The sequence below is a fragment of the Nicotiana tomentosiformis genome, chromosome 1 (assembly GCF_000390325.3).
Source record: "Nicotiana tomentosiformis chromosome 1, ASM39032v3, whole genome shotgun sequence".
NCBI classification, from domain to species: domain Eukaryota; kingdom Viridiplantae; phylum Streptophyta; class Magnoliopsida; order Solanales; family Solanaceae; genus Nicotiana; species Nicotiana tomentosiformis.
This window is the reverse complement of record NC_090812.1, coordinates 51,182,653-51,206,931: the sequence shown is the minus strand read 5'-3', so window position 1 is coordinate 51,206,931 and position 24,279 is coordinate 51,182,653. Positions and strand designations below refer to the sequence as shown.

At 34.5% G+C, this 24,279-nt stretch overlaps 2 protein-coding genes across 4 annotated transcripts; both read right to left on the bottom strand.

Moving 5' to 3' along the window:
- Positions 1–12,488: 12,488 nt before the first annotated feature.
- On the bottom strand, positions 12,489–17,454 carry LOC104118543 (uncharacterized). The gene is made up of 6 exons (XM_009629812.4): positions 17,106–17,454; positions 16,108–16,267; positions 14,722–14,909; positions 14,046–14,169; positions 13,240–13,370; positions 12,489–13,002 (listed from the first exon to the last, which is right to left on the bottom strand). Exons 1-6 carry the CDS (start codon positions 17,328–17,330, stop codon positions 12,865–12,867), a joined length of 966 nt encoding a protein of 321 aa, XP_009628107.1. The 5' UTR covers positions 17,331–17,454; the 3' UTR covers positions 12,489–12,864.
- A 2,031-nt stretch (positions 17,455–19,485) lies between these two features.
- On the bottom strand, positions 19,486–23,935 carry LOC104118529 (uncharacterized). 3 transcript variants are annotated; one of them, XM_009629801.4, is made up of 8 exons: positions 23,670–23,935; positions 23,267–23,393; positions 22,713–23,048; positions 22,540–22,633; positions 21,363–21,484; positions 21,056–21,202; positions 20,414–20,512; positions 19,486–20,143 (listed from the first exon to the last, which is right to left on the bottom strand). In XM_009629801.4, the coding sequence occupies exons 3-8, from the start codon at positions 23,031–23,033 to the stop codon at positions 20,093–20,095; spliced, it is 834 nt and encodes a 277-aa protein (XP_009628096.1). In that variant the 5' UTR covers positions 23,034–23,048; positions 23,267–23,393; positions 23,670–23,935; the 3' UTR covers positions 19,486–20,092. The 3 variants fall into 3 exon arrangements, with proteins under 3 accessions (XP_009628096.1, XP_009628089.1, XP_070038659.1); XM_009629794.4 differs by lacking the exon at positions 23,267–23,393 and having other exon boundaries at positions 23,670–23,934; XM_070182558.1 differs by lacking the exons at positions 23,267–23,393; positions 23,670–23,935 and having other exon boundaries at positions 22,713–23,066.
- Between the last annotated feature and the right edge of the window lie 344 nt (positions 23,936–24,279).

Genomic DNA, 24,279 nt, shown 5'->3' with positions numbered 1-24,279 from the left:
ATTATTTTCACATATGCAACTAGTATAAAAATAGTTAATATTATTCTATAAGCAATATATGCATTTGAAAAAGAATCAAGTCCTCTTATATGATTAAGTATATTGAATTATCGATTAGAGTATTATCTTTTAATTATACAATTTCTTTTAATAGTTTTAATTTAAAAATAAATCTAAATCGTCAATATCAATTGACTATTATGTTTTAAGGAACTCTCGAGGTTAATGCAATATTTTTAACCACTAAATAGAAATCAAAAATATTTTCATATGCGTCGAATTATTCAAATATTTAAATTTTCTTTTCATTTTCTTAAAAAAAATATACTTTTTTTTTAAGATGCTTAACTTTTTGAAAAAAAATAATTCATAAAATTTTAGGGCCTAAAACCTTTACTTTACTTGCCTTACTTTAAGGCCGTCACTGCCAAATCCTACTTGTGAAATCTAACTATTTGTTGTTGTTGTTGTTATTATATAGCCAACTTTGTATAGTATAGCCCGGAATTTTGATTCTCGATATAGATAAAAAGCTAGCTAAATATTTCTAAGTCGAGGGTTTTTCGGAAACAATCTCTCTGTATTCTTGAAGATAGGGGTAAGGTCTGTCCCTCCCCAAACTCCACTTGTAGAATTACATTGGGTCAGTTGTTGTTGTAGCTAAATATTGATAAGTAGATTTAGCATAATTTAAATGAACAAAGTTAACCTGATTGATTATTAGTAGCGTGTTATGGGATCTTGAAAATCAAAAGGAGATCAGGGGAAACTTGAAGTTGTTGAGTTGAACGTATGGGTGTTTAACCGGCGGGCCGGGACGGGCTGTACACAAAAAAAATTAACTCGTCCGTTTAACGTTCCGGGCTGGTTAGCGGGTTGTATATTTTCGGATTTTTTTGGGCCGTCCGGATTTGGGCTTAATGGGTCCGTATCGGGACGGGCTATTTTTTTTTTTTAAAGTAAATTTTATTTTTCTTATTCAATATTATTGATACTTAAGTGTTTGCAAACTTTTAAGGCTTAGAATTAAACTTTGAAGTTTAAAATTTGAAATTTAAAATTTGAAAGTAAGTGGCTACAAAAAATTATTTAATAAGACCAATAGGCAATATGTAAGGATCAAGCTCCGAAGGCTTTCATTTGATATTTTTATTGAATAATATATAATACTTCAAATTAATTTGCAAGTTCTTTTTTTAATTTTTTTATTTTTGAACTTACAAATTAAAAGTTTACAACAATTATAAAAAAATAAGAAATAGTACATCACATGTTTTGCATCATTTTTGTAAGTTCATCCATGTCAACATGAGGTTCTTGGTTTCCGGCATTGGTTGAATCGGAACCATAAACCATTATATTTTTAATTTTTTGGTCCTCCGCTTCATCTACCTCGTCACGCCCTTGATTTCGCCGTTCTGATATTATCCAATCTCTGAAGCACACTAGAATTTCCAAAGCGTTGCTGCCCAATTAATGGCGGGTATCTCCTAGTTGCTGTCTTGCTCGGCTAAATGCGCTCTCTGATGCAACTGTTGAAATCGGCACATTTAGTATGTCTCGAGCCATGGCCGAAAGAACAGGAAATAGATTTGAGTTGTTCCTCCACCAACCCAGCGGGTAGAAATTTCTTTGTACGGGGCTCTACTGACTTTTGCAAGTAGAATTGGAATTCATCAATACTCCTGCTACTGGTTTGTTGATGCTCTCCTAGTGTGGGTGGACCAAATCAAATAATCTTCAACACCATCATTATCATCCAAAACACCGGCCCCAGATGTTGAAACTGAACTTGAAGGAATATTTGCATCTACAGCAGAAGAAGCATCAACAATGTTAGCATAATAATTATATAAAGTTTGTAAATGTTTGTGTAGATCAGAAATACAAGTGTCAATATTAGGAGTTTCAGTTGGTCCAATATCCATATAAGAAGATAAAGTACTGATTAATTGGCGACAAGTAGCCATTTTCATCATCTATCCAATGGCATGTAACAGTCAAATAATCATTTCTATTTACAGCACGACCAATATCAGAAGTAAGAGAAACTTTACAAGAAAGACTGGCGAACAAATAACGTATATATGCGTCTGACATTGTCCAAAAAGCCTAAAGATATCAGCTCTACAAGTACTTTTAGGAATACCTTTAAACAAAGGGTTATAAATTCTTTGAATATAAGTAACAAGATTTGGTGAAGCAGCAAAACTAAAAGGTAAACAACCTAAAACAATCATTTTAGTTAATTCTTCCCCATCTTTCTTAATACCGTATTTACCCATTAACCCCCCAATACCCGGGTTAAGTTTTTGTTGCCCATCTTCGTCATCTACTCCCCAATCAAGAGGGTGGTGCTCTACCATGTGCCTGTGAAGTTGACCCGTTCCCCCTCCCTTACCGGTCTCATGTTTATAAACATCCTTACAAATTCTACATCTTACATAATTTTTATCTTCTTCTAGTCTGTCAAAAAAATTCCAACACCTACTTCTTAATCTTCGATTTTTCTTAATAGGGAGGGGAGGCCTACTTGTATTACCACGACCTCAACCCCTAATATTTTGAGTTTGACTAGCATTACCATGTGTAACTGGTGGTGTTTCAAGATTATCAGGTGATTGAATATCATCTAAATCATCATCTATACCATAATTTTCTTGAAGTCACTCATAATCTACATTTAAATTTTCAGGTGAACTTTCAGAAATATGTGTAAAGCTACTAAATATTATGTAATGGCTAAATATAATAATTTTATAATGGCTAAATTAAATACTTGATGAAACTTGAAATAATAAGTAATTGAGAATCTAAGAACAATAATCAATATTATCAAGAGAGAATTAGAGTAGTAAGAGAGTGAATTGTGAGGAAAAATGAAGAAGAAGGGGGGCTATTTATAGTTTTTAAAAGGTTAAAATTGAATTTGACCCGTTGGCAACGGTCCAGAAAATTTTAAAAAAATAAAAATAAATTATAACGAAAACCGGGCTGGACCGGGCTGTAGCCCGTTAAAAACCTGTTAACGGGTTACCGGGCTAAGTGGGTTCCGGTGCACCGATATCCAAAAACTTTTCGTTTAAAACCCGCTCCCCGCCCAATCCGTCCCAGCCCGCCCCCAAACACTACAGTGCCGGGCTGACCCGAGCTGAACCGGATCGAACCGGATTGTAGCGGGTCAGTCCGGTCCGATTAACTTGTATAGCTGAAAGTGTTGAGACGCCGGGGGCTAAAGTGGGGGCTTGCCTGCCCGGTATTGGGCTTTGAACGGTCAATATGCTGCCCGGGTAGACTACGGGCAATAGGGTAGGGGTAAAATGGGAATTTAGCCAATAATGGAGTGGTGGGTTGGTTGGGGGAGGGGAGGTGTTCATAAAAGGGTTTACTGGAGTTTTAATAAGTGGTACAGTGGCAGCACGTGGAAGTTTCATATGAAGGGGTAACCCAAAATCTGAGGGAACATTTTTGTACAACATTCAATACTTTGCTTGGCGTTTTCTGTATATTTATTTATAGTACTTCGACCTCGAAATTTAATGTTGATTTTAATTTTCTTGGTGAATTTGAACACCTATATTTTAATTTGTCTAAAATAAAATTTACAAATTGCAAATCGTATTTTCTTATACGTAAAATGTTTAAAAAAATTTAACTACAGAAAAATCATTTGACTGTTAAAATAATGGTGAGGGGAGTTGTTGGTTTTCTCTTCTTTTTGGATGTATTCTCAAAATCTTAAAAGAAAGTATTGATTAAAAGGGGTAACTTGTGCAAATGCTTGAGTGAATTTTTCTGGGGTGGTTCTCTCTTTTTTTTTTTTTTTTTTTAATTTGTGAGGACAAGTGTGATAAGTATAACATTATTATCGAATCATTTCACCCTTTACCTTGAAAAAGTATGTATGGCCACAATGTTTTCTAAAAACAAAAGGACATTCATTCAAGCAATCATTCTGAGATTATTTCACGGAAAGAAGACCATGAAACATTCATATGAGTCAATTTTCTTTTAACTTAGTGATAAATTTAAAATCAAATGGGATAACGAGCTAACAAACAAAAAATTAAGGAAAGATTTATCTTTATAAAGGTGATCTATAATTTAGAGTTAGTAAAGAGAAAGTGATTTATTATACGGCAAAGGGCCAAATATACTCATTTACTTTCGAAAATTGTCTAAAAATACCTCTCGTTATACTATTGGGCTATATATACCCTTCCCGTCATATTTTGGAACAAATATACCCTTATTTTGGATGGAGTGCCACGTGTCAGCACCAAATAAAAATGACCCATTTCTTTTTTTTACCCGATACGTTTTAAAAAACCCACCACCCGACCTGTGTTTAAAATTTATTTTTTTAAAGCATATATTCTGTAAATACTGGATTTTACTTTTGTAAAAACTGATTAAAAAAAAAGAAATTTGTAAAATATATATTTTTAAGTCTTTTCAGTTTTTTTAAAGTATATTTTTTTGTAAAAATCGAAAAAATAATTTTTTTAAAAAAATACAAAAAAATATATATTCTGTAAAAATTAGAAAAAAAAGAAATTTGCAAAATATATATTTTTCAGTTTTTTAAAGTATTTTTTTGTAAAAACTGGAAAAAAAAGATTTTGTAAAGTATTTTTATTTTCTTAAAACTAATACATATGTAGTCCACTGCTTTAGGAGAGTCTTTTTTTTCAGTTTTTAAAAAAAAAAAAATTTCCAGTTTTTACAAAAAAAATAATTTAAAAAAACTGAAAAGACTTAAAAATATATATTTTACAAATTTCTTTTTTTCAATTTGTACATAATATATATTTTTCAGTTTTTAAAGCATTTTTTAAAAAAATATTTTTTTTCAATTTTTACAAAAAAACTACTTTAAAAAAACTGAAAAAACTTAAAAATATATATTTTACAAATTTCTTTTTTTTTTTGGTTAGTTTTTACAAAAAGAAATTTCAGTTTTTACAAAATATATTCTTTAAAAACTAAATTTTAAAACGCGTCGGGTGGTGGGTTTTTTAAAACGGATCAGGTAAAAAAAAAGAAATAGGTCGTTTTCATTTGGTGTTGACACGTGGCACTCCATCCAAAATAAGGGTATATTTGTTCCAAAATATGACGGGAAGGGTATATATAGCCCAATAGTATAACAAGGAGTATTCTTAGATTATTTTCGAAAGTACATGGGTATATTTGGCCTTTTGCCGTTTATTATATATAGTTTGATATTTCTCTCGCATATATATATATATATATATATATATATATATATATATATATATATATATATATGCGAGAGTATTGGTTAAAATATGTTATGATACGTGGTCGTCCGAGAAAGGAATACGTGGAGCCCAAGACAGGAAGATGACTGAAGACTGAAGACAACTATTATGTTTGTCACCGGGAAGAATAATGCTCATAAAGATGTGATAAATGCTCTTCTCCCGGTAGCATTCAATAGAGAATATTCATAGCATTAAGAGCAGTTATCCCCCCTCTTTCCTCTTCTTCTTCTTCTCCCATATTCTTCCTTTCCACCTTTTCTTGAGTCGAGGGTCTATCGAAAACGGTCTCTCTACCTTTCCAGGTAGGGGTAAGGTCTGCGTACACACTACCCTCCCCGGACCCCACCCGTGGAATTATATTGGGTATGTTATTGTTGTTATTGTTGTTGTTGTTGTATTAAGAGTAGTTATCTGTTACAAGGAATTTGACATTTTATGTTCACCATTGTATCTTCATAAATACCTCTTATAATTGACATTAAAGAAGGGAACAACCCTAGGACTTTCTTTATAGCTATAAATAGTGAGTTCAGTTGTCATTGTAAAAAAAAAAGATTTTTCTCGCAAACTTATACTATATTTTATATAAAGCTCAATCCATTTTATCTTCTGATTTCTCGATTCTTTTGTTGTTGTGCCCGGAAACCTTATTCCTAGAATTGTTACTTCTGTTGTTTCGTCTATATCTTAAGGCTAAGTATTGTGTATGTAAGGCCCCGAAAAATTTCGCTAAGGAATTTAAGGTTCTGTGGTGCCAAGGTAGGCTAATTTATTATATTTTCGAACTTTTTGGGTTGAACAATGTGTTGGAGAGTTGAATCGTTTCGATCTCGGGAAGCCAGGTCTGTAGCACGCTAGATCGTGCTATATACCTCGCGAAGCCAGGTCTGTAGCACGCTAGACCGTGCTATAGAGCTCGCAGCGCAAGGTCTATAGTGCGCTAGCCCGTGCTATATACCTCGCGAAGCCTGGTGTATAGCTCGCTACAGAGCGTGCCTAGCTTGATCTGTAGGCCGGTCCGAATTTCGAAGGGTCTATTTTTCTATCTTTATAATCCGATCCTATTTTGATTAATAGCCCTTGAGGCTCGTTTTGAAGGCAAAAAACTAATATTTTTAGAGAGAAGTGAGAGTGCTCTAGAGAGAGAGAGAGAGAGAGAGAGAGAGAGAGAGAGAGAGAGAGAGAGAGAGAGAGAGAGAGAGAGAGAGAGAGAGAGAGAGAGAGAGGAGAGAGAGAGAGAGGAGACCCTAGGCTAATTGTTCATCAATCCTTGCTCAAAACTTGGAGAATTCACAAAGAAACCTCACATGTTCTTCATCTAAGAGGTAAGGTTCCATACCTTAGTTTTCAATTTCGAATTTGGATAGAAGATGGTTGGTTGAGAATATGATTCTTGGGTGTAAGAGTATTATGTATACATACATGTACCAATAAGATTTGTGGGAAGATTGTTGAGCTCAAATAAGTAAAGACTGGTTGTGGAATGAAGGAAATCTTGTAGAAGAACCTTGTAGTCAAATTTGCACATTTAGTGTTTGATAAAATATTCAAATGAGCTGAAACCATGAATATCTTCCTAATTTGTGTTCAATTTTGTTATGTCTCAAAATAGATTGGGATTGCTAGGATTTTCGGAACGTTGTAGTAATTTAAGGAAAGCTCAAAGCGAGGTATGTTGGCTAAACTTCTCTCATAGAATTGAATCACATGATATTCTTGTAAGTCCCGAGTTATTCATTATAAATTAACTATTCTAAATAAGCTTTGTGTCGAAAGGTATATGTTCAAAATGTGTTCTGAACTCTCTTGTCATATTGTGATATCATACGAAAATGTGTTCAAGTATGGGATGTGTGTTAAGATGTTATGACTTCAGAAGGCTATTATGCCAAATTATATAAGAAATATCGACGTGTTTAAGACTCTTAATTACTCATGTGTGTATAGAAAGCCGTGATTAAAGATGCTTGAAAGTGAAATGGGCGAGTTGGGGATATAAAGTGTGGCTACTGTGCCAATAATAAAAGTTATATTTTTGGCTAATGGTTCCAATAAAATGAAATGATGCGATAAAGGTTATGAAATGAGCCTTGATTCAACTGTTCTAAATTGACTTTGAAAATAGATTTGCCTAAAAGCTTATGTACTCAAGTCGTGCCCAAATATGGTTGTTTCAACTAATGCTATGCTTTGTAAGTATTTCCAATGTGTTTTGAGCTCTTATATATTCATGAATTTAAACTGTGTATTGCCTTTGGGGGAAAAGTATTTCAAGAATAAATGATGTGTTACTCGTTTATGATTTTAACTTGTGCTTCGATTGCCAATAATTTTACTCCATTTCTTGAAAAGAAATCTATTGTGTTTAAAGCCTTCATTACTAATAAACCTAAAGTTATGATTTCTGAAATATTTTATATGTTGATATTTATGATGATGATCCATGAAAAGAAAGATATAAAAGTGTGGAATATGAAATACGACCATTATGCCATGAAAGAAGAATCATATGTATGGCCAAGAGAGCCAATGAAATAATGATGTTGTAAGTGGTTGAAAGTACGAATGAAGTGATATGTGACGTGAAAGGTTATGAGATGAACGTATTTGTATTTTTGTTTTCAATTTGTTATAAGCTCCTACTTTCTCATGAGTAAAGGCTATGGTGTTCCTAAATGTTTTAAATACTCTTAATGTTCTATGATCACCCATGGAAAATACAAGTAAGTGATAGTATGAACATGAAATATGGCCGCTTGCCAAAATGAGAATTATGAGGCATTGTATGTTTCAATGGTTTCAATCATAATATGTATGCTTCTAAAAATAATTAATGCAAATGACTTCTATTGTTAAGTCCTCAAGAGTCATGAACCTATCTAATGACCCCAAGATGTCAAGTAAGTGAATAACGAGATGAAAGGGAGATGTCCTATGCTAGATGATGATGAACCTTAAGAAAAGAAATTGGGCTCATGTGCTATTGAAATTGACTTATTGATTCACCATGCATGTGTTAATGTAATGAGCTGTGTTTCTCCATGATAAGCATGAATATGAAGTATTCCAATGATATGGGAAATTACGACCTTAAATGTAATGTTAATCATGTCGCTTTGAGTTTATATATGGTATTGTGATACACCTACACCCGCATATATTGAGGTGAAGCGGCAAGACCGCTCTGTGTAGAGATTGTAGTATTGTGATACCCCTCCACCTGCATATATTAGGGTGAGGCGACGAGGCCTCTTTGTGTAGAGATTGTGGTATTACGATACACCTCCACCCGCATATATTGGGGTGAGGCGACAGGGTCGCTTTGTGTAGAATTGTGGTATTGTGATTACACCCTTATCCGCATACATTGGGGTGAGGCGGCAAGGCTGCTTGTGTAGAGTTTATGGTATCATGGGTTCGCCTCCACCCATATACATTAGGATGAGGCGGCAGGGCCGCTTTGTGTAGTGTTTATGGTATCACAGTTGCACCTCCACCCGCATATATTGGGGTGAGGCGGTAGGGACGCTTTGTGTAGAGATTGTGGTATTGTGATACACCTTCACCCGCATATATTGGGGTGAGGTGGCGGAGCCGCTTTGTGTAGAATTGTGGTATTGTGATTACACCTCCACCCGCATACATTGGGGTGAGGCGGCAAGGCCGCTTTGTGTAGAGTTTATGGTATCATGGTTACACCTAACCCGCATACATTAGAGAGAGGCGGCAGGACCGCTTTATGTGAAGGTGGTTATAGAGGATCCCCGACTTAAAATCTATAAATGTTATTGGAAGCTCTTAATAAATTTGCTTGACTTTAACGGCTATCTAAGCCCATTTTATTGTTACCATGATTCATCATATTCATGTTGTATTTTCAAGTCCTTGAATAGGTATATTGTGTATGGAATCCTACGGACGGTCTATGGAACATATAGGTGTATTGTGTATGAAATGTATAGGTGTACGGTATGAATAAACACTATGGACAGTCTATGAGACACATAGGTATATAATATGATATGTAAACAATAAGGACGATTTATGAAATATATAGGTATAAAATAAGAGAGGGAGGTACCACTTTCATTGGCCTTGTTTGTACATGTTGTTTCAATTATATTATATTATGTATTCCATGTATAGTTCATATGGCTCAGTTGATCCTAAAATAAGTTTAAAATGATGCAAGTATAATAATACATGAAATGTGATTCTATGTGATGTTTCATAGTTTCTTGATATACTTTATTTACCTTTTATTGGAGCTACCATATTTTCATATGTTGTTTTGACTGCCTTACATATGAGCACTATCCGACATGTACTCATGTCCCTTTTGCCGGGGGCACTGCATCTTTTAATGGATGAATGTATATTTCTACAGGATGATATAGATCTCTGATAGGGATCTTCTTCACTACTCAGCTTATGGTGAGCCCGCTACAGTTCTAGGGGGTGTTTGGGTTTAGTTCATTTTATGTATTTAGGTATCTATTGTCATAGAAACTCCATGTACACTCTGGGTTATGTACTTAAAGTTTTGAGTTTTGTCATGTATCTATGTTCACAGTATTTACAGTTATTTATAAAGCTATGTATCCATAATGAGGAGAATTTTAGGCTATTGAACCAAATGTATTCAATTTGAAAGTCAAGATCTAATTATGTTATGGTAAATCACGCATGAGTAATGATGAGAGTTAATGTAAATTAGGCTTGCTCGACTGGGTTTACTCGGTTGAGCGCCGGTTGCGCTCCTCGAGGTCGGGGCATGACAGCGTAACTCTTCAATTATTTATTTATTTCAGGATTAAATTAATTTATTTATCTAGAAACCACGTATAAATTCAACTGTACCGTTTTATGGGTAAACAGTTTGGCGTCCACCGTGTGAACTAGATAGTCGTGTAATTAAATTGATCCTTGCCTTTTTTACTAACGTGTTTTGATCGTTTTTGTCTTAGAAAAAATCATAAGAAATGGCAGATAACACTGTTAACGACATGCACAACCCCGAGATTCGAGGGGATCAGCTTCATTCCGAGGACTCAATCAGCGATACCCATAACGAAGGGAGTGACACTACACCAGTGCATGTCATGCAGTATCCTCAACATGTTCGGGGGACTACTCCCCAATTTTATCTTCTGATTTTTCGATTCTTTTGTAGTTGTGCCCGGAAACCTTATTTCTAAAATTGTTGCTTCTGTTGTTTCGTCTTATATTTTAAGACTAAGTATTGCGTAACTCTTCAATTATTTATTTATTTCAGAATCAAATTAATTCACTTATCTAGAAACTACGTATAAATTCAACTATACCGTTTTACGGGTAAACAATATGATTTGCATGCATTCCCTGTTATAACACTTAATCCAATGGCTACGCATATCTAATGTGCCCATGTTTAATGAAGATTTTCCTTTGAAAGTGTTAGGCAAAAGTTGTAACTTTATTTTTAGAAGAGTTAAGAAGTTTAAGGAGATTTTGATTCTGAGTGGCTAAATATGCTATATTTGGTGAAGGTAATACCTTTCTAGTACCAGATGATACCTGCTTTCTAAGTTCCAACATGATATTTGTCTTGTCACCGAGAATTTATTCTCAAGATATGCTTTGCATAAGCACAAGTAACCTTAAAATCAAAATTTCTGTATTCTTATACACTACTATTTCTTTATTGATTTTTGTATTAATCAGTATACAAATGTTAACATATCTAAGAAAAAACTCTTATTACTACTCAGTTACCTAATTTGACTTCAATCATAAATTCAAGTTGACCGAACTGTGATGATTTTATTGTTTTCTCAAATTCAACTTGGTACTGATAAAATCGTTTTAACGCTTATTAATTGTTATCAATGAACATACACTGGTTAATTACTTTATGCATGTATTAGGTACCCGATGAATTAGTTGAGATGCGCAGATACGTATCTCTTGTGTTGGCAAATTAGTTTTCTATACCATGTGGAATAATTTTAAGCAACTTGTAGTATTATTTACAGAAGGAGAATAAACAGAATAAAGATAATGAATGGAGGACACCAACCAGCGAAAAATTGGAATTGATTCTAAAAGCAAAAGGACCACTGCTTTCAATGTTCTCCGCGTAAACTGTTGATGCCTTCGCGTTTTCACTGTTTCTTTGACCGGAACTTAGAAGATGTCTACTTTTTCAGCTGCTCAGTTCATGAACTGCACTCTGTTCCATTACTTTAGGCTTCAATAAATATCAATACAATTGCAGATGGATGACACATTTCTATATAACTATAAAGGTCTGAGATTGCTTTTTAATTTATTCTTGTATTTTTTGGTTATTCTCCATCTTTTGCGGACCGAAACAAGAAGGAACTTGCTAACGTCAAAAATTTTATCCTTCTAATGTACTTATCTCATGTCAATACCAAACCAATCGTTCCCTTCCATGAAAGCACAAACATAGCAAAGAGTGTATTGTATTCTTATAAAAAATTATATATATGAATTAATTGTTTAATTGAATAAAATTTGGTTAGCTTTTTATATGTAGAAAATCAGTAATTAATGCCATTAATTAATAAAATAAAAAATCAGTGCACTATGTACATATTTTGTCATACTCAAGTAATAGTCAGTTGGAACTATTACTATTCTTGTTTCGGTTCGCAAAAGATGGAGAATAACAAAAAATACAAGAATAAATTAAAAAATAATCTCAATCCTTCATAATTATATGAACATGTGTCATCCATGTGCAGACTTATTGATGTTTATTGGAGCCAAAGTAATGGCGCAGAGCCGAACCCACTTAAGCAAATCTCCGTTAGTACCATTTTGCAAACACATTTTTTTTATTTTTTTTTTTATTTTTTTTTAGTATCTTTCAAATGAATATCATCTTCTGTATTTGGAATACTGACGGGACTTGTCGAAACTCAACTGATATAAAGCTTACACAGTAACATTTTTATTAGGAGAAAGAAATATTAAAGGATATATGGAACATCTCCACCTTTCATGTTTAGCTCATTTGTCGGAAATCTTTCTTTATTTCTTTAACTTTATATCTAATTAAACATCACTACAAAGAATGAAATGAATGGCGTAGAATTTACAAATACATTTCTAATTCTTTTCGTCAAAGACAATGAGTGTGACTATGTCTACACGTGCATTCGTTCTTTTTACATTTCTATAGAAGATGCATAATTCTAGGTGTGCAGAGTTACCCGGTACTTGTATTGATAGAAGGTAGCAAGAGCCTCGTGGAATAGTTGAGGTGCAAGCCGACCCAGACATCACAATTATCACTCCAAAAAAGGGCATGATGCTAAACACAGATAATGGATGTATAGTCTCATGAATTTATGAACCATACCACACATGAAAAAACTAACCATACCCTTCTACATGGATGATAAACTTCTTAAAATCACATAGAATTGGTACTAAGTTTGCAAGTTGAACCTTCTGAATCCAACGGCTTTACCGACCGCTCGGCAGCAACTATCCCTTCAGGAGATCCAATGAACCTCAGTATACACCCCAAAGATGACATTCTGGTAAAAGAGCAAGTGACAAGCTACTATGATGCTGAAGCAAGTTCAGCTTCAAGTGTCAATTTAACACCATCCCTAAATGCAGTTGTTGACATATTGAGTGTCTGAATCAATCTGGTGATATCCATGGATATATCTGCTGGAGATTTTACACCGCGGTTAACCTAGAAAGTTCAGATAACATACGCATGTTAGGTACATGGTTTGAACAGAATAGCATTAGCGATATTTTCTTCCAGCTGTTTTGTGCTAGTAGTGCAACACAACAGGGAGAAAATGACGGTGAAAGCAGATTGAAAGCTCATGTATTGGTACAACAGAAGCTGGCCGGAAAATGAGAAATTAAGAGTCTACTTTTGATAATTTGTTTGTGTGCACATGCAAATGTCAATATTACTTACAGTTGATGAAGACACTGGTTTGATCAATGACAAATTATAACCTCTAATATGTGCAATGGCTTCAGCCATCTGAACCCTGGAAACACGATCTGGTCCACCCACGTTCAAAAGTAACTGTATCGGCTCTCTCCCTAGAAACAACGCACATCAAGTGATAAAATGCGAAAGGTCAAGGAGACAGAAATTCAGGTAATCTTTAGTCACAAACTTTACTACAAGGCTTTAAAAGGAAAAAGTTTGATAATATAAATGTCAACCACATCGATAGTAATGTTGTGGAATTTTTCTGCATTGAGCCATAGTGAACCATTGGACACTGAGCTGAACTATTGTTCTGGATTATATTCCAGTTAACTCAATAATATATTTCAAAAGAATTATCATGCAACAAGAAAGGGTGGATTAAATATGTAGAAAACTACCATAAAGAATAGAACCAATCCTAGAACATTTTCAGAAGGTAACTGATACCTTTCTGCCCCAAAGCTCCAATTCTACCTCTGAAAAGAAGAACCTTTGTAGGTCTTTACAATGGACTTTCAGAAAACAAAAAGAGGAGCATGATACAGTCCAATCAGAGATTACAGTGAAAAGCTTTCAGTAACATAACACACACATGTAAAAAAGAAAAAGTGAAGAAGGGTATCACATACTCCTCTTTTCTTTTTCTTTTTCTTTTCTTTCTTTGAGAAAGGTAACAGGTAAAAGAGTATCACATCTTTGTTAATACAGACATCGAGGCTTGTCAAAAAGCTATGTAACTTTGATCGACGCAATCCAATCTGGAGGGTCAAAGCATGACAAACCTGAGATCCATCTATTCGTTAATGTCCATATGATGGTCACGAGATCCTTAACATAGATAGGACAACGGAACTCATCATGAAAAAACTCCATGGCATCTCCCTTCGCAAGAACGCTATCCATCCACTGCATGATTTTCATGTGAAGAATCAGACAAAGCCCAGCAGTCAAGTAATTTAATGCCATATATCATAGTAGAAATGCTTGGTTGAGACGTGGTTGTTCTTGTTGGTGTATCATAATAGAATCATGACTAACTAATCAATTTTATGTTCAGTTAATGTAACAACACGTACTATAGATTATAAAGCTTAATAGAGTTACTCACTAGTCACTCCCTATGATATGACCATTGAGTCCAAAAATAGGGTACAAATAGATGGAATTCAATAGTAATCTCAGATAGAGCACAAATTATTATGTGTGACAGTGTGAGCTTGAATACATCTCAATATCAAGTTTAAATCAACTTACAGGCCAAACAAAAAAAAAGCTTGACATACTATGAAGTGGTTAGGTTAAGCATCAAAAAAAGATATAAAGTGGTTAAATTTCCAAGCAAAGTAGCAAACAAATGAAGAAAACATGGAGGCTAATATGGCCCCCACTCAGTCTACTGAACAACCCCTTAATGAAGTTGGACAAGTGCAAGAATAAGGTGAAGTTCATCGTATCCACCTGAACTGGAAGTGATTTTGGGACAGGGGAGACAGTCTGAGGTCCATAAATAATACTGCTCCTCAAAATTGCAAAATTTGAGTAATTTGCAGATATAAACTGCTCTGCTGCTACCTTTGATCTTCCATAAACATTAACAGGAAGGGTTTCATCATCTTCCTTGTAGAAGGATTTGGTCCCTTCATAAACTGAAATGAAGTCAAATTAGCTTCACCTTGTCCCATTAAAATTGGTGTGCATTAGTCAAGAGACATGAGAACATTCTAAAATTAAATGACTGTCAGTCCAGCCACATGAGAACATTCAACAATTTGGTAAAGTTATATCAACAAGAAAGAGAGCATGATCACAGATTCTTAGGTTGCAAAAAACTTCTTCAAATCTATTCATGGAAAGGAACACTACCAAACAAACAATATGAAGAATTAACATCAACAAAAATATCAGGCAAATCGGTGAACAGAAGTTAACGTCCTAATTTTGTCAAGATTTTTATGCACCAGATATTGAAGTCAGTATCTTCCTTATCCAAGTGTCTAGTTAATTTTAAACATTTTCACCTGTATCTGCCTGAGGAGTTACAGAAACTTCAAAATAACATGTCAAACCTACTGCTGCTTTCCTTGATACTAAAGAATTTCCCATGTGTTAGAAGGAACCAGTTCTTTATCTATTAATGACATGCTTGTGCCAGAATTTGTTTCTTAGGAAGGAATTTCGGAGGTAGCTACACCAGGAATTAAGTATATATGGTTTGGGCCCTATGATATTGATAGCCAGCAGTGTTGTTAATGGCTCAAATTGAGGTGTGCTTAAGCCGTCAAGCTAGGTGCAGTGCAGGTAGGGTGCTTCATCTCACTTAGCGGCACTTCAATGCAGGCACAAAGCAACATTGAAACAGAGTTTAGCGAGGAGATAAAGTTTAACATCTGATGAAACAGGTGAATCCTTTTTCAACAAACGAGAAAAGGAGAATCTGTTATATCAGTGTAAACGAAGTCAAAGGCTCCAAAGCAACATTGAATGTAAGATGAGTGCAAGGGCAGAATAGACTGCCCAGTAACCAAGTAGAAGTGGAGTATGGTAATAGTGGAGGACTTGCATACTCCGCGATGAAATTTTCACTCTCAGAAGTCTTACAAAGGGAGGAAGTATATCCATTTTACATTTCATCTAGGTTTACTTATTTCCAACTGTACCAAAAAAGTGAAACAATGACCAAGCAGAACCAATTAAAGTAAATCAACGTTTTACCATTCTCCTCCCCTGTAGAGAACCAACATACTTAGCCTAAGAAGCATAACCAGCTCAAGACAGAAGCAAGAAACTCTCATACTTCTGTAATGAATTAACTATTGTTACTACAACGACTTCTATGTGCCTTACCTTGATCAGTAGACAAGTGAATCAGAAGAATACCACCATTGCTAAAGCTTGACAACCATTTGACAAGAACAGACGGCACATTAATAGCCATGGCAGCAGTAGGATCCGCTTCACAGGCACGCGGAATAGAAAGTGCAGCACAATTAACCACAACATCAGGCTGCTCATTCACATTGCAAAGCATGATGTTAGCTATTACAGACACTTTAAGTGGTATAGTAATAATTTTGACCTACTAGGCAATCCACAATTTAGGGATTTATCCTTGATCACAAAAAACAGACACCAAAACCACGCGTAAATAAATTTAACCACCCTGAGTGATATCAGTCGAGGCAAACAAGAATTTGAAGGCAGCGAGTGCATCTTTTACTATACATATACGTATAAGAAGTTTTTTCTTTAAATTTTATATAAACATATATATATATATATATATATATAGACAGAATGTGAGACATTCCGCCCTCTGCCTATATATTGGATCCACCTCTTCATATCAGATAGAATATGAACAACACAAATGGACACTCCCTTGTGTAGAATCCCAAACTCTCAGAAAGAAAACTAAAGTACAAGACATAGTGAGCATCTAGAAAACAGTTAATTTACTCTATACTGCAAATGTAATTCCTGAAGACTAACAAAAAGAAAGATGGAATCTTTAGTAACAATTCAATCACCAAAACGAAAATGCAAAAAGAAAAAATGTAAAACATTCAAGACCGACAAAAGAAAAACGAAATGAAATTTTTAGTTAAGTATGTAGTGCAATTCAAACCAAAATTTTCTGAGATGCATATCTCAATCACCAAAATAGAAGTGAGAAAAGAAAAAAATGTAATCTTCAAGACCCACAAGTGAAAAATGGAATCTTCAGTAACTGTGTGTTGTGTGAAATGTAAACTTGCCCAAAAATGAAAATGCAAGCAAAAGAATAGTAATTCTTCAAGACCCACAATCGAAAAATGGAATCTTTAGTGGTGTAAAATTCAGACCTGACCAAAATTTTGAGAGATGGCATCAAAGCCATTGCCGGTTTGTAAATCAACATGGAAGGGTAGGACATGAGGAATGGCTCTTAGTAGAGGCTCAAGAGGAGGGTTGGTGTGGTATGTGAAGGATAATGAGAGAGCATATGGAAGAGTATACTGGATTTCTTGTAGAAGATGCTGCCCCAAGTAGCCTGTGCCTCCAACTATTAATATCTTCTTGCTGCTCATTTTTCAATTCAGTTCGCTGGTCAGGCCGAGGTTAGATCTTGGTGGGTCTTTTTTCCCCTGAAAATTTCTTGTTTTTACCGAACTTGATTACATATTCTTTAAGAAAATTTTAACTACTGTATTATCTTCATGATTCCACATTACATATGTTCACTTGCAAATTTATTAGGATATTAACGAGAAGCAAAGTATCACTACATTAGTTACAAATTTATAACGAAGGTTGTTAATGATTTATAAATATAAAATTTGAACCATTTTCAAGTGAACTCTAAAAACCAAGTATTGGTAACTTTTTTATATACTTTTACCAATCAGCCAAGTCCGAACATCCTTCTCAACCTTCTCCACCCTATTCCCCATCCTCACCAATCCACTCCCACCCTATTCCCCATCCCCAACCCCACCTACCTATATAGGCCCTTAGGATATTTAGCGTAATATGGCATTAAAGAAAGAGTCGGTCGAGCTCGCCCAAGATGCATCGAAGTCATTGTCCGAGGTGCCGACATGAGCCGTAATCGAGATGTTGTCGCAGTCGAGATATCAACAAGGGTCGATGTCGAGATTGACTATTGATGATAAGACTTGTAACAGCTAATTTGCCAGGATAGGATACTAAAAGGGAATATTCCAGTGGATATTCCTTGCATTTGTACTATTAAGGTTTCCTAGGAAAAATGCCTCATATATAGAAAGAAGCGACAATGATAGGGGCATGTAATATTGATTTTGATAAGAACACTTTTGAGAAGAATACTTTCTCTCTCGCAAAAATACAAAGACTACCTTTTGATAAAGATTCTTGTTCATATTATTCTCACCTTTCCACCAGATCCGAGGATTGATCATACGAATCTTGGACCTATCTATCATTCATCATTGTCATGAGAAATATTCATTCAACCCATTCATTATTGGGTTAATCTTTCTCCTTATTTACTTAAATGGCATTTATTGTTAGTTATATCTCCATTAATGTTCATGCTTTAAGAATATTTTGCACTTATTGCCATCAACCATTTACGGGATTTGTCCATCTACTGTACGTTTTCAAGATCAGTGTCTAGAGCTATTATACTTAACTAGATTTAACCCCTTGTTACATAAATTTAATAGTTTAACCGGAAGTTATATTTTTTGGTCAAACACTACCCACCCCACCCCAAATAAAAATATTATTAATAGTACTTTCTTTTCATGTTATAGATAGATTTTTTTTTTATTTCAACAAATGAGTATTTTTTTTTAATTTTAACAAAAAAAAATTACTTTTTTTTTTATGTAGAAAAGTATTTTCTTTTCATGATGTAAAAAAAAGTACTTTTTTCATTTCAATAAAATAAGTATTTTCTTTTCATGATGTAGAAAAAGTATTTTCTTTTGTTTCAATAAAAATAGAATTTTATTTTCATGTTTTAGAAAGAGTACTTTCTTTTTCAACCAAAAAAGAGTATTTTCTTTTTAGTTATGGAGCACAAATTTTAATGTTATTTTTGCATAAAAAAGTAAAGCACCACATTAGTTCCTTTGGGTTTGTGTGAATTTTTAAAGGAATGATTAAATTCTTGAAGAAAATAGAGTCTTGATAACGTTGGCTATTTAGGGGGGAGGGGGGAGCAAGGAAACATATGGACTTGGGGAGGGGGTAAGGAAAGTAGCATAAAAAATAAAATATTTTTTACTCTCTGACCAAACACAAGAAAATATTTTTCGGAAAAAGTTTTTCACTCACCAACCAAACAAGAGAAAATAAGTGATAAAACTACTCATTTTTCATGAAAACATTTTCTAGGAAAACATTTTCCTTCGTACCAAACACACCCTAAGTGTTAGTTTGGCTAGACTGTATGCAAAATAGGTTTTGTCCAATGCAAAATATTGCGAGAAACGATAAACCTATGATATACTACTCTCTATGTCTCATATTATGTGTCGTATTTCTCTTTTACACACCCTTAAGAAATATTAATTAGAAAAAGGATTAGACTATTCCACCATTATTTATGTCTTAAAATATAATCTCTCTTCAGTGAATATTTATTCTATGTGTTATCTCCATCTTCAAGAACAATTATTACTAAGGATAAAAAAGGAAAAAAAACAATCAATTTTGTCTTAAACTTCTAAAATGACAAATAATTTGAGACAACTATTTCTAATAATTACGACCGTTAATATAAGAGGGAGTAATATATACTTTTGTCCCTTTGGTAAGCAAATTACTGATGCTGTTCACAAGTGGGGTCATTTATCCAAACCCGAGAAGACAGGCATGATCAAATCCAAATACAACTGTAATTTAGGTTATCAAACACTTTAAGATTTCACATTTGAAATTAAAATGTGGCTCTAAGTCCCTTATTACAAATGAGGCCAAGTATAGTTGCTTGAAAGAGAGAGTCTCTCTGTTTATAGTCCAAAAGTTGATCCAAACTTGCAGCAAATCTAGATTGCCAAACTCTCATGCGGAGGAACTATAACCAGTTGGGAAGATCTCACACCCAATGGCTTAAACCGGTTAATTTGCATTGCAAACGCTGACATCATGAGGCATAGATATCCTATTAGCTGGTTCCTGGAGTGCCATACGCAAATTTAGCTTTTCTGGTTACATAAGCTCTTACAAGGAAAAGCTAATGAGGCACAAAGTAACCCCCAATAGCTGCTCCCTCGGGTTGCTTGAGAGTTTCTAGGTAAGCAACTTCTTCTGGTTCATACGAGTGCTTATGTTGTTGAGGCAAAGGCATAAATCAATTCTGTTAGCTGCTTCCTGGGGTGGCTGGGGACTTCTCGATAAGAAACTCAATTTTCTGGTCATGTAAGAGAAGACTTGTTATACGAGAGAAAGTTTCAAAAACATGGCATAAAGCATATGTTTAAAATGAAAAAGTTTCATTGGCACAAAGAATATGCTTAGAATGAAATGAAGTTCTAACTCATTGCTATTATGCTCGCTGTTTCTAATAAGATCATACTCGGTTCATTTGCTTTGCAAAACATCTTGAGAACTTAAACAGTATTCAAGGCGATAAATGTCAAGTAATTAGAAAGTAACATGCAGTAATAGACGGGGTATTCACCTTTACTGATTTATTAACTTGTTCAAGCTTATGAAGCAGAAAATCAGAAGATACAAAACTTCTGGGCTCCATTGAAGCATGGCGTGGGGAGCCTGTCAGCTGCATAATAGATAGATGCAAGTTCAGATATTTAAGTAAAATAAGATAAAAAGAAAGATTTTAATAGGACTTGATTTACATTGTCCATTCATAGTAATGATGGATCATGGATGTAAGATAAAACTGTATTCTGCTACTAGATGTAAGAGTACTGGGGTTCTACTTAATAACAGGTTCAGATAAAATGATATAGACAAACGGGACATCACTTGAAACGACAAGATAAGGTGACCCTATTTCATTGTGTTTCTCGATTATGTTTTTGACATGAAAATTGCCCAAAACAAAGAGATAAATCTGATCTAGTGGCATGATGCCCTTCTGCAGTGCGTTATAGCGATCAGGCGTCATTAATACAACTTTACGCCTTACTATCATCCATGCAAAAAGATACATTGTCTTAAGATTTTCAGGAAGAAATTAAGCCCATAGCAGTAAATTCAGACAAAGTGGTCTTCTATAACCAACCTGGTAAACAAAATCTCAAAAGACCCTGGGCCTAAGGATCTGATTTAGGCAAAAATGTTGGATTATCGTTCTTACCTTTAAAGTTTTAGATGGTGATCTCAAAACAGCTGGAGCCTGAGTTAAGGACTCCATGCGAGAAATACTTTCACCGTCACCACCTTGAACCACAGGTCTCCAACTCCTTCCAACATGTATGACCTTTGATGCTTCAGTTACGATGACCTGCAAAAAATGTATTGACACTTCAAACTTCATAATCAATGTTCTGGTCTGCCAATGAACCCACAAAAAGTAAAATCATAGATCAGTGGAACTAATATATTGAGTGAAAAATCCCAAAAGCAAAAGGAGAAGTTTCACAGAGCATAACAGATTATTTTACCTTCCTTAGGAGTCCAGGATTATGTACACCTTGCACCTGCAGTTCATCAACTGGTGCAGCTTTTCCACGTGCTATACTTTCCACTCTGAAGGTGTGCAGACCAAACATTGACTGTAAGCAACCTACAAACATAAATTGGTAAAGTTTTTAACAGCAATAGGGAGCAAAAGGCGTTCATGAGGTACTACAGAGGGTCAGAAAAAATAATTTATCAAGTAAAACAGTTGAAAAGAACAAAAGAGAAATTATTTAAAATGTTTAGAGTTCAAGAAGATAATGAATGTGAGAATGAACGGCCATGGGTGAGTAATATTGACTGTTATGAACTGAATGAGAATTACCAAGCTAGTGGCTAGTAGTTGCATTACGATATGGCTAACGCTTATCTGCTCAATGTCTAAACTTGCTTTCCTTTTCTTCCTACTCAAATTCTTAGAAAATGTTTATTCTTGCTGTATAGAGTATTACTACTTTATCCACCACAAGACCGTCAAGTCAGATTCTCCTTTTCTTTTTTCTCTCTTAATCTGATTGGATACTATACCTTCTCTACTGCTCTTTACATCAGAGAAAGACATGCACAAGCTCAGATCTTGTGAAACTTGTAATGACAAGTTTAAATTGTTCTTCAAAGATGTAGCAACCAAGGATCTGCTTATCCAAAACTTCACAGTTGAACAGGGACATATAATTTACATGCAACAAATTACTAGTAGATGTTCATGAGATTGTAAGATTTTGCCAGATGCAACCAATTGAGAAGTTACTACTTCTTTAAGTTTTGAGGAAAATGGAAGACATATAATTATGTGCTTTGGTTATAGATAGATAACGGCAGCCACTAGCAGGGCAAAACGTTCATGAGACTGGAGAGCAGTATTATGCAATGTGATTCGGTGAGATCAAATCAGAATTTAGAATTTAGCCCACAAGTGTCAATGGAAAAGTCCAATTTTTAGCAGGAACATAAAATTCATTTGAAAGTTAAGGCCTCTATTTTGGGATTGAGGCATAGTGGATTGATTCTTGTCCAGCATAACTTCATTCCACTGTTCATCTAGCACGACCTCTTTATCAATGGATGGCCGATCAATGCAAAAATTTTGAATGAGGTTGAACCAAAAGAACAATAGAAGAGTTTTAAAGGATATAGGATAAGAAAAGTTGCAGTTGGTACCTTGTTCAATAATAATATCTATCACTAAAGGAAGAGGAATGTGCTTTTCAAATTTTACGTGTCCCCAAAATGGTACAAATGAAAGTCTTGACACCTACAATTGACCAAAAAAAAAATGTATCAGCTCTATATTGTCTCAAGAAAACAGCATGACTTGATCAAGCAATTGATACCTCGTAAACTATTTCATCTGGAGTAACATACAGTTTGCGTGATGAAATTTCCTTTTTGAGCACATATCTTCGTATGGGCAGATAGAGTAACATAATTATTCCAATACCCCAAGCTAAAACTAGCAGCAACGATATAGAGAGCCAGATTATAGTGTCATACTGAACACTTTTCGCTCCAAGTTCATCAAAAGAAGCCATGTATAGTATCTGTTCAGGAGTATCAGCCTCTTCATCATCATCAGGCTCTGATTCAGGATCAGAATGCAGTAACTTCGACGATGAACCGAGATTTGGAAACCCATCAGCATGGCCCATCAGCATTTTTCCAGTTCAAACCTGAACATTATTGAAAAACATAAACTCAAACATGCCAGCAAATAATAAGTTACGTCAAAGTTGGGACTTCCATTACAATTACTGATTGATGATGTTCGGTAACCAAACTTGATCCTACATCGAAGAATTTATGGTCAAATTGGATCATGCAAAAATGGATATCTTATGAGAAACAATTATATTAAGATGGATAATCAGATTCCTTTTATTTCTCTTACCGTTCAAGTAAAGGTGAGTGATTAAATCTTCTAAAAACAATCAAAGACCTCAACCGTAGCTGCATTTCCGTTTTCCAGTCTCTTATTCTCGCTCTTACTGTTCTAATGAATCGGCAGAAGTTTATTGCTGTATGGTGCACACCAAGATAATGTTTGTATAAACAAAAGCATTCTAAGACATGTAGAAAATGATCACACAACAAGCCTAAATTTTCTATTACCTTCCTATGGCTAAAATTCAAAATGCACACAAGAAATGGAAAACAACAAAGAAGAGTAAAGAACAAAACTTTAGGACAACCCAGTGCGTTACTTGTGACAAAGAATCAAGAATTTGAAAACCCAGAAACTGAATCAGTATTATCGTACCGTAAAACAAAAGAATCATTATAATTTTGGGTACCTGGGTAAAACACAACAATAGGGAAGTTACTTCTTTTTTCCCAGCTTCGGATTTAAAAGAAAAAGGGGAGATAGAAAAACTATAATTTATTTTTAATAGGGAAAGTGATTCAAGCTAAAAGTTCGATCCAATTTGTTAGGGTTTGAAATTGGGAATGCTGGGCACTGTTTCGATGAAATTGGCAGTGTACCCAAATGCCGCATGCAACTGACCAAGCATTCAAATTACCCGCAGAAAAAAGTTGAGCTATTTGGATAATCCAACCCGTTTCTTTGCTATTCGGGTTAGTCGGTTATACTGTGCTTTGTCAAAAAATATTATAAATAGCTGATAAGTTTGAAATATTAAAAAATATTTTTAAGTGATGAAATTAATTTTTTAAATAAGTATTTACGTGTTTTGATAAACGTGCTGAAACTGATAATATGTAGTTGATGTGTATGGTATACAAATGTTGATAAATGACTAAATACCCTTAAAACTTTACAAAAAGTTATAAATTAAAAAAAAATCTTTTTAAAGGAAAGGATGAACAACGAATGTGGAATGCAGGAAAAATTAAAAAACTTATTTGGGAAATATATTCTGTGAATTAAAAAATAAACTAGTA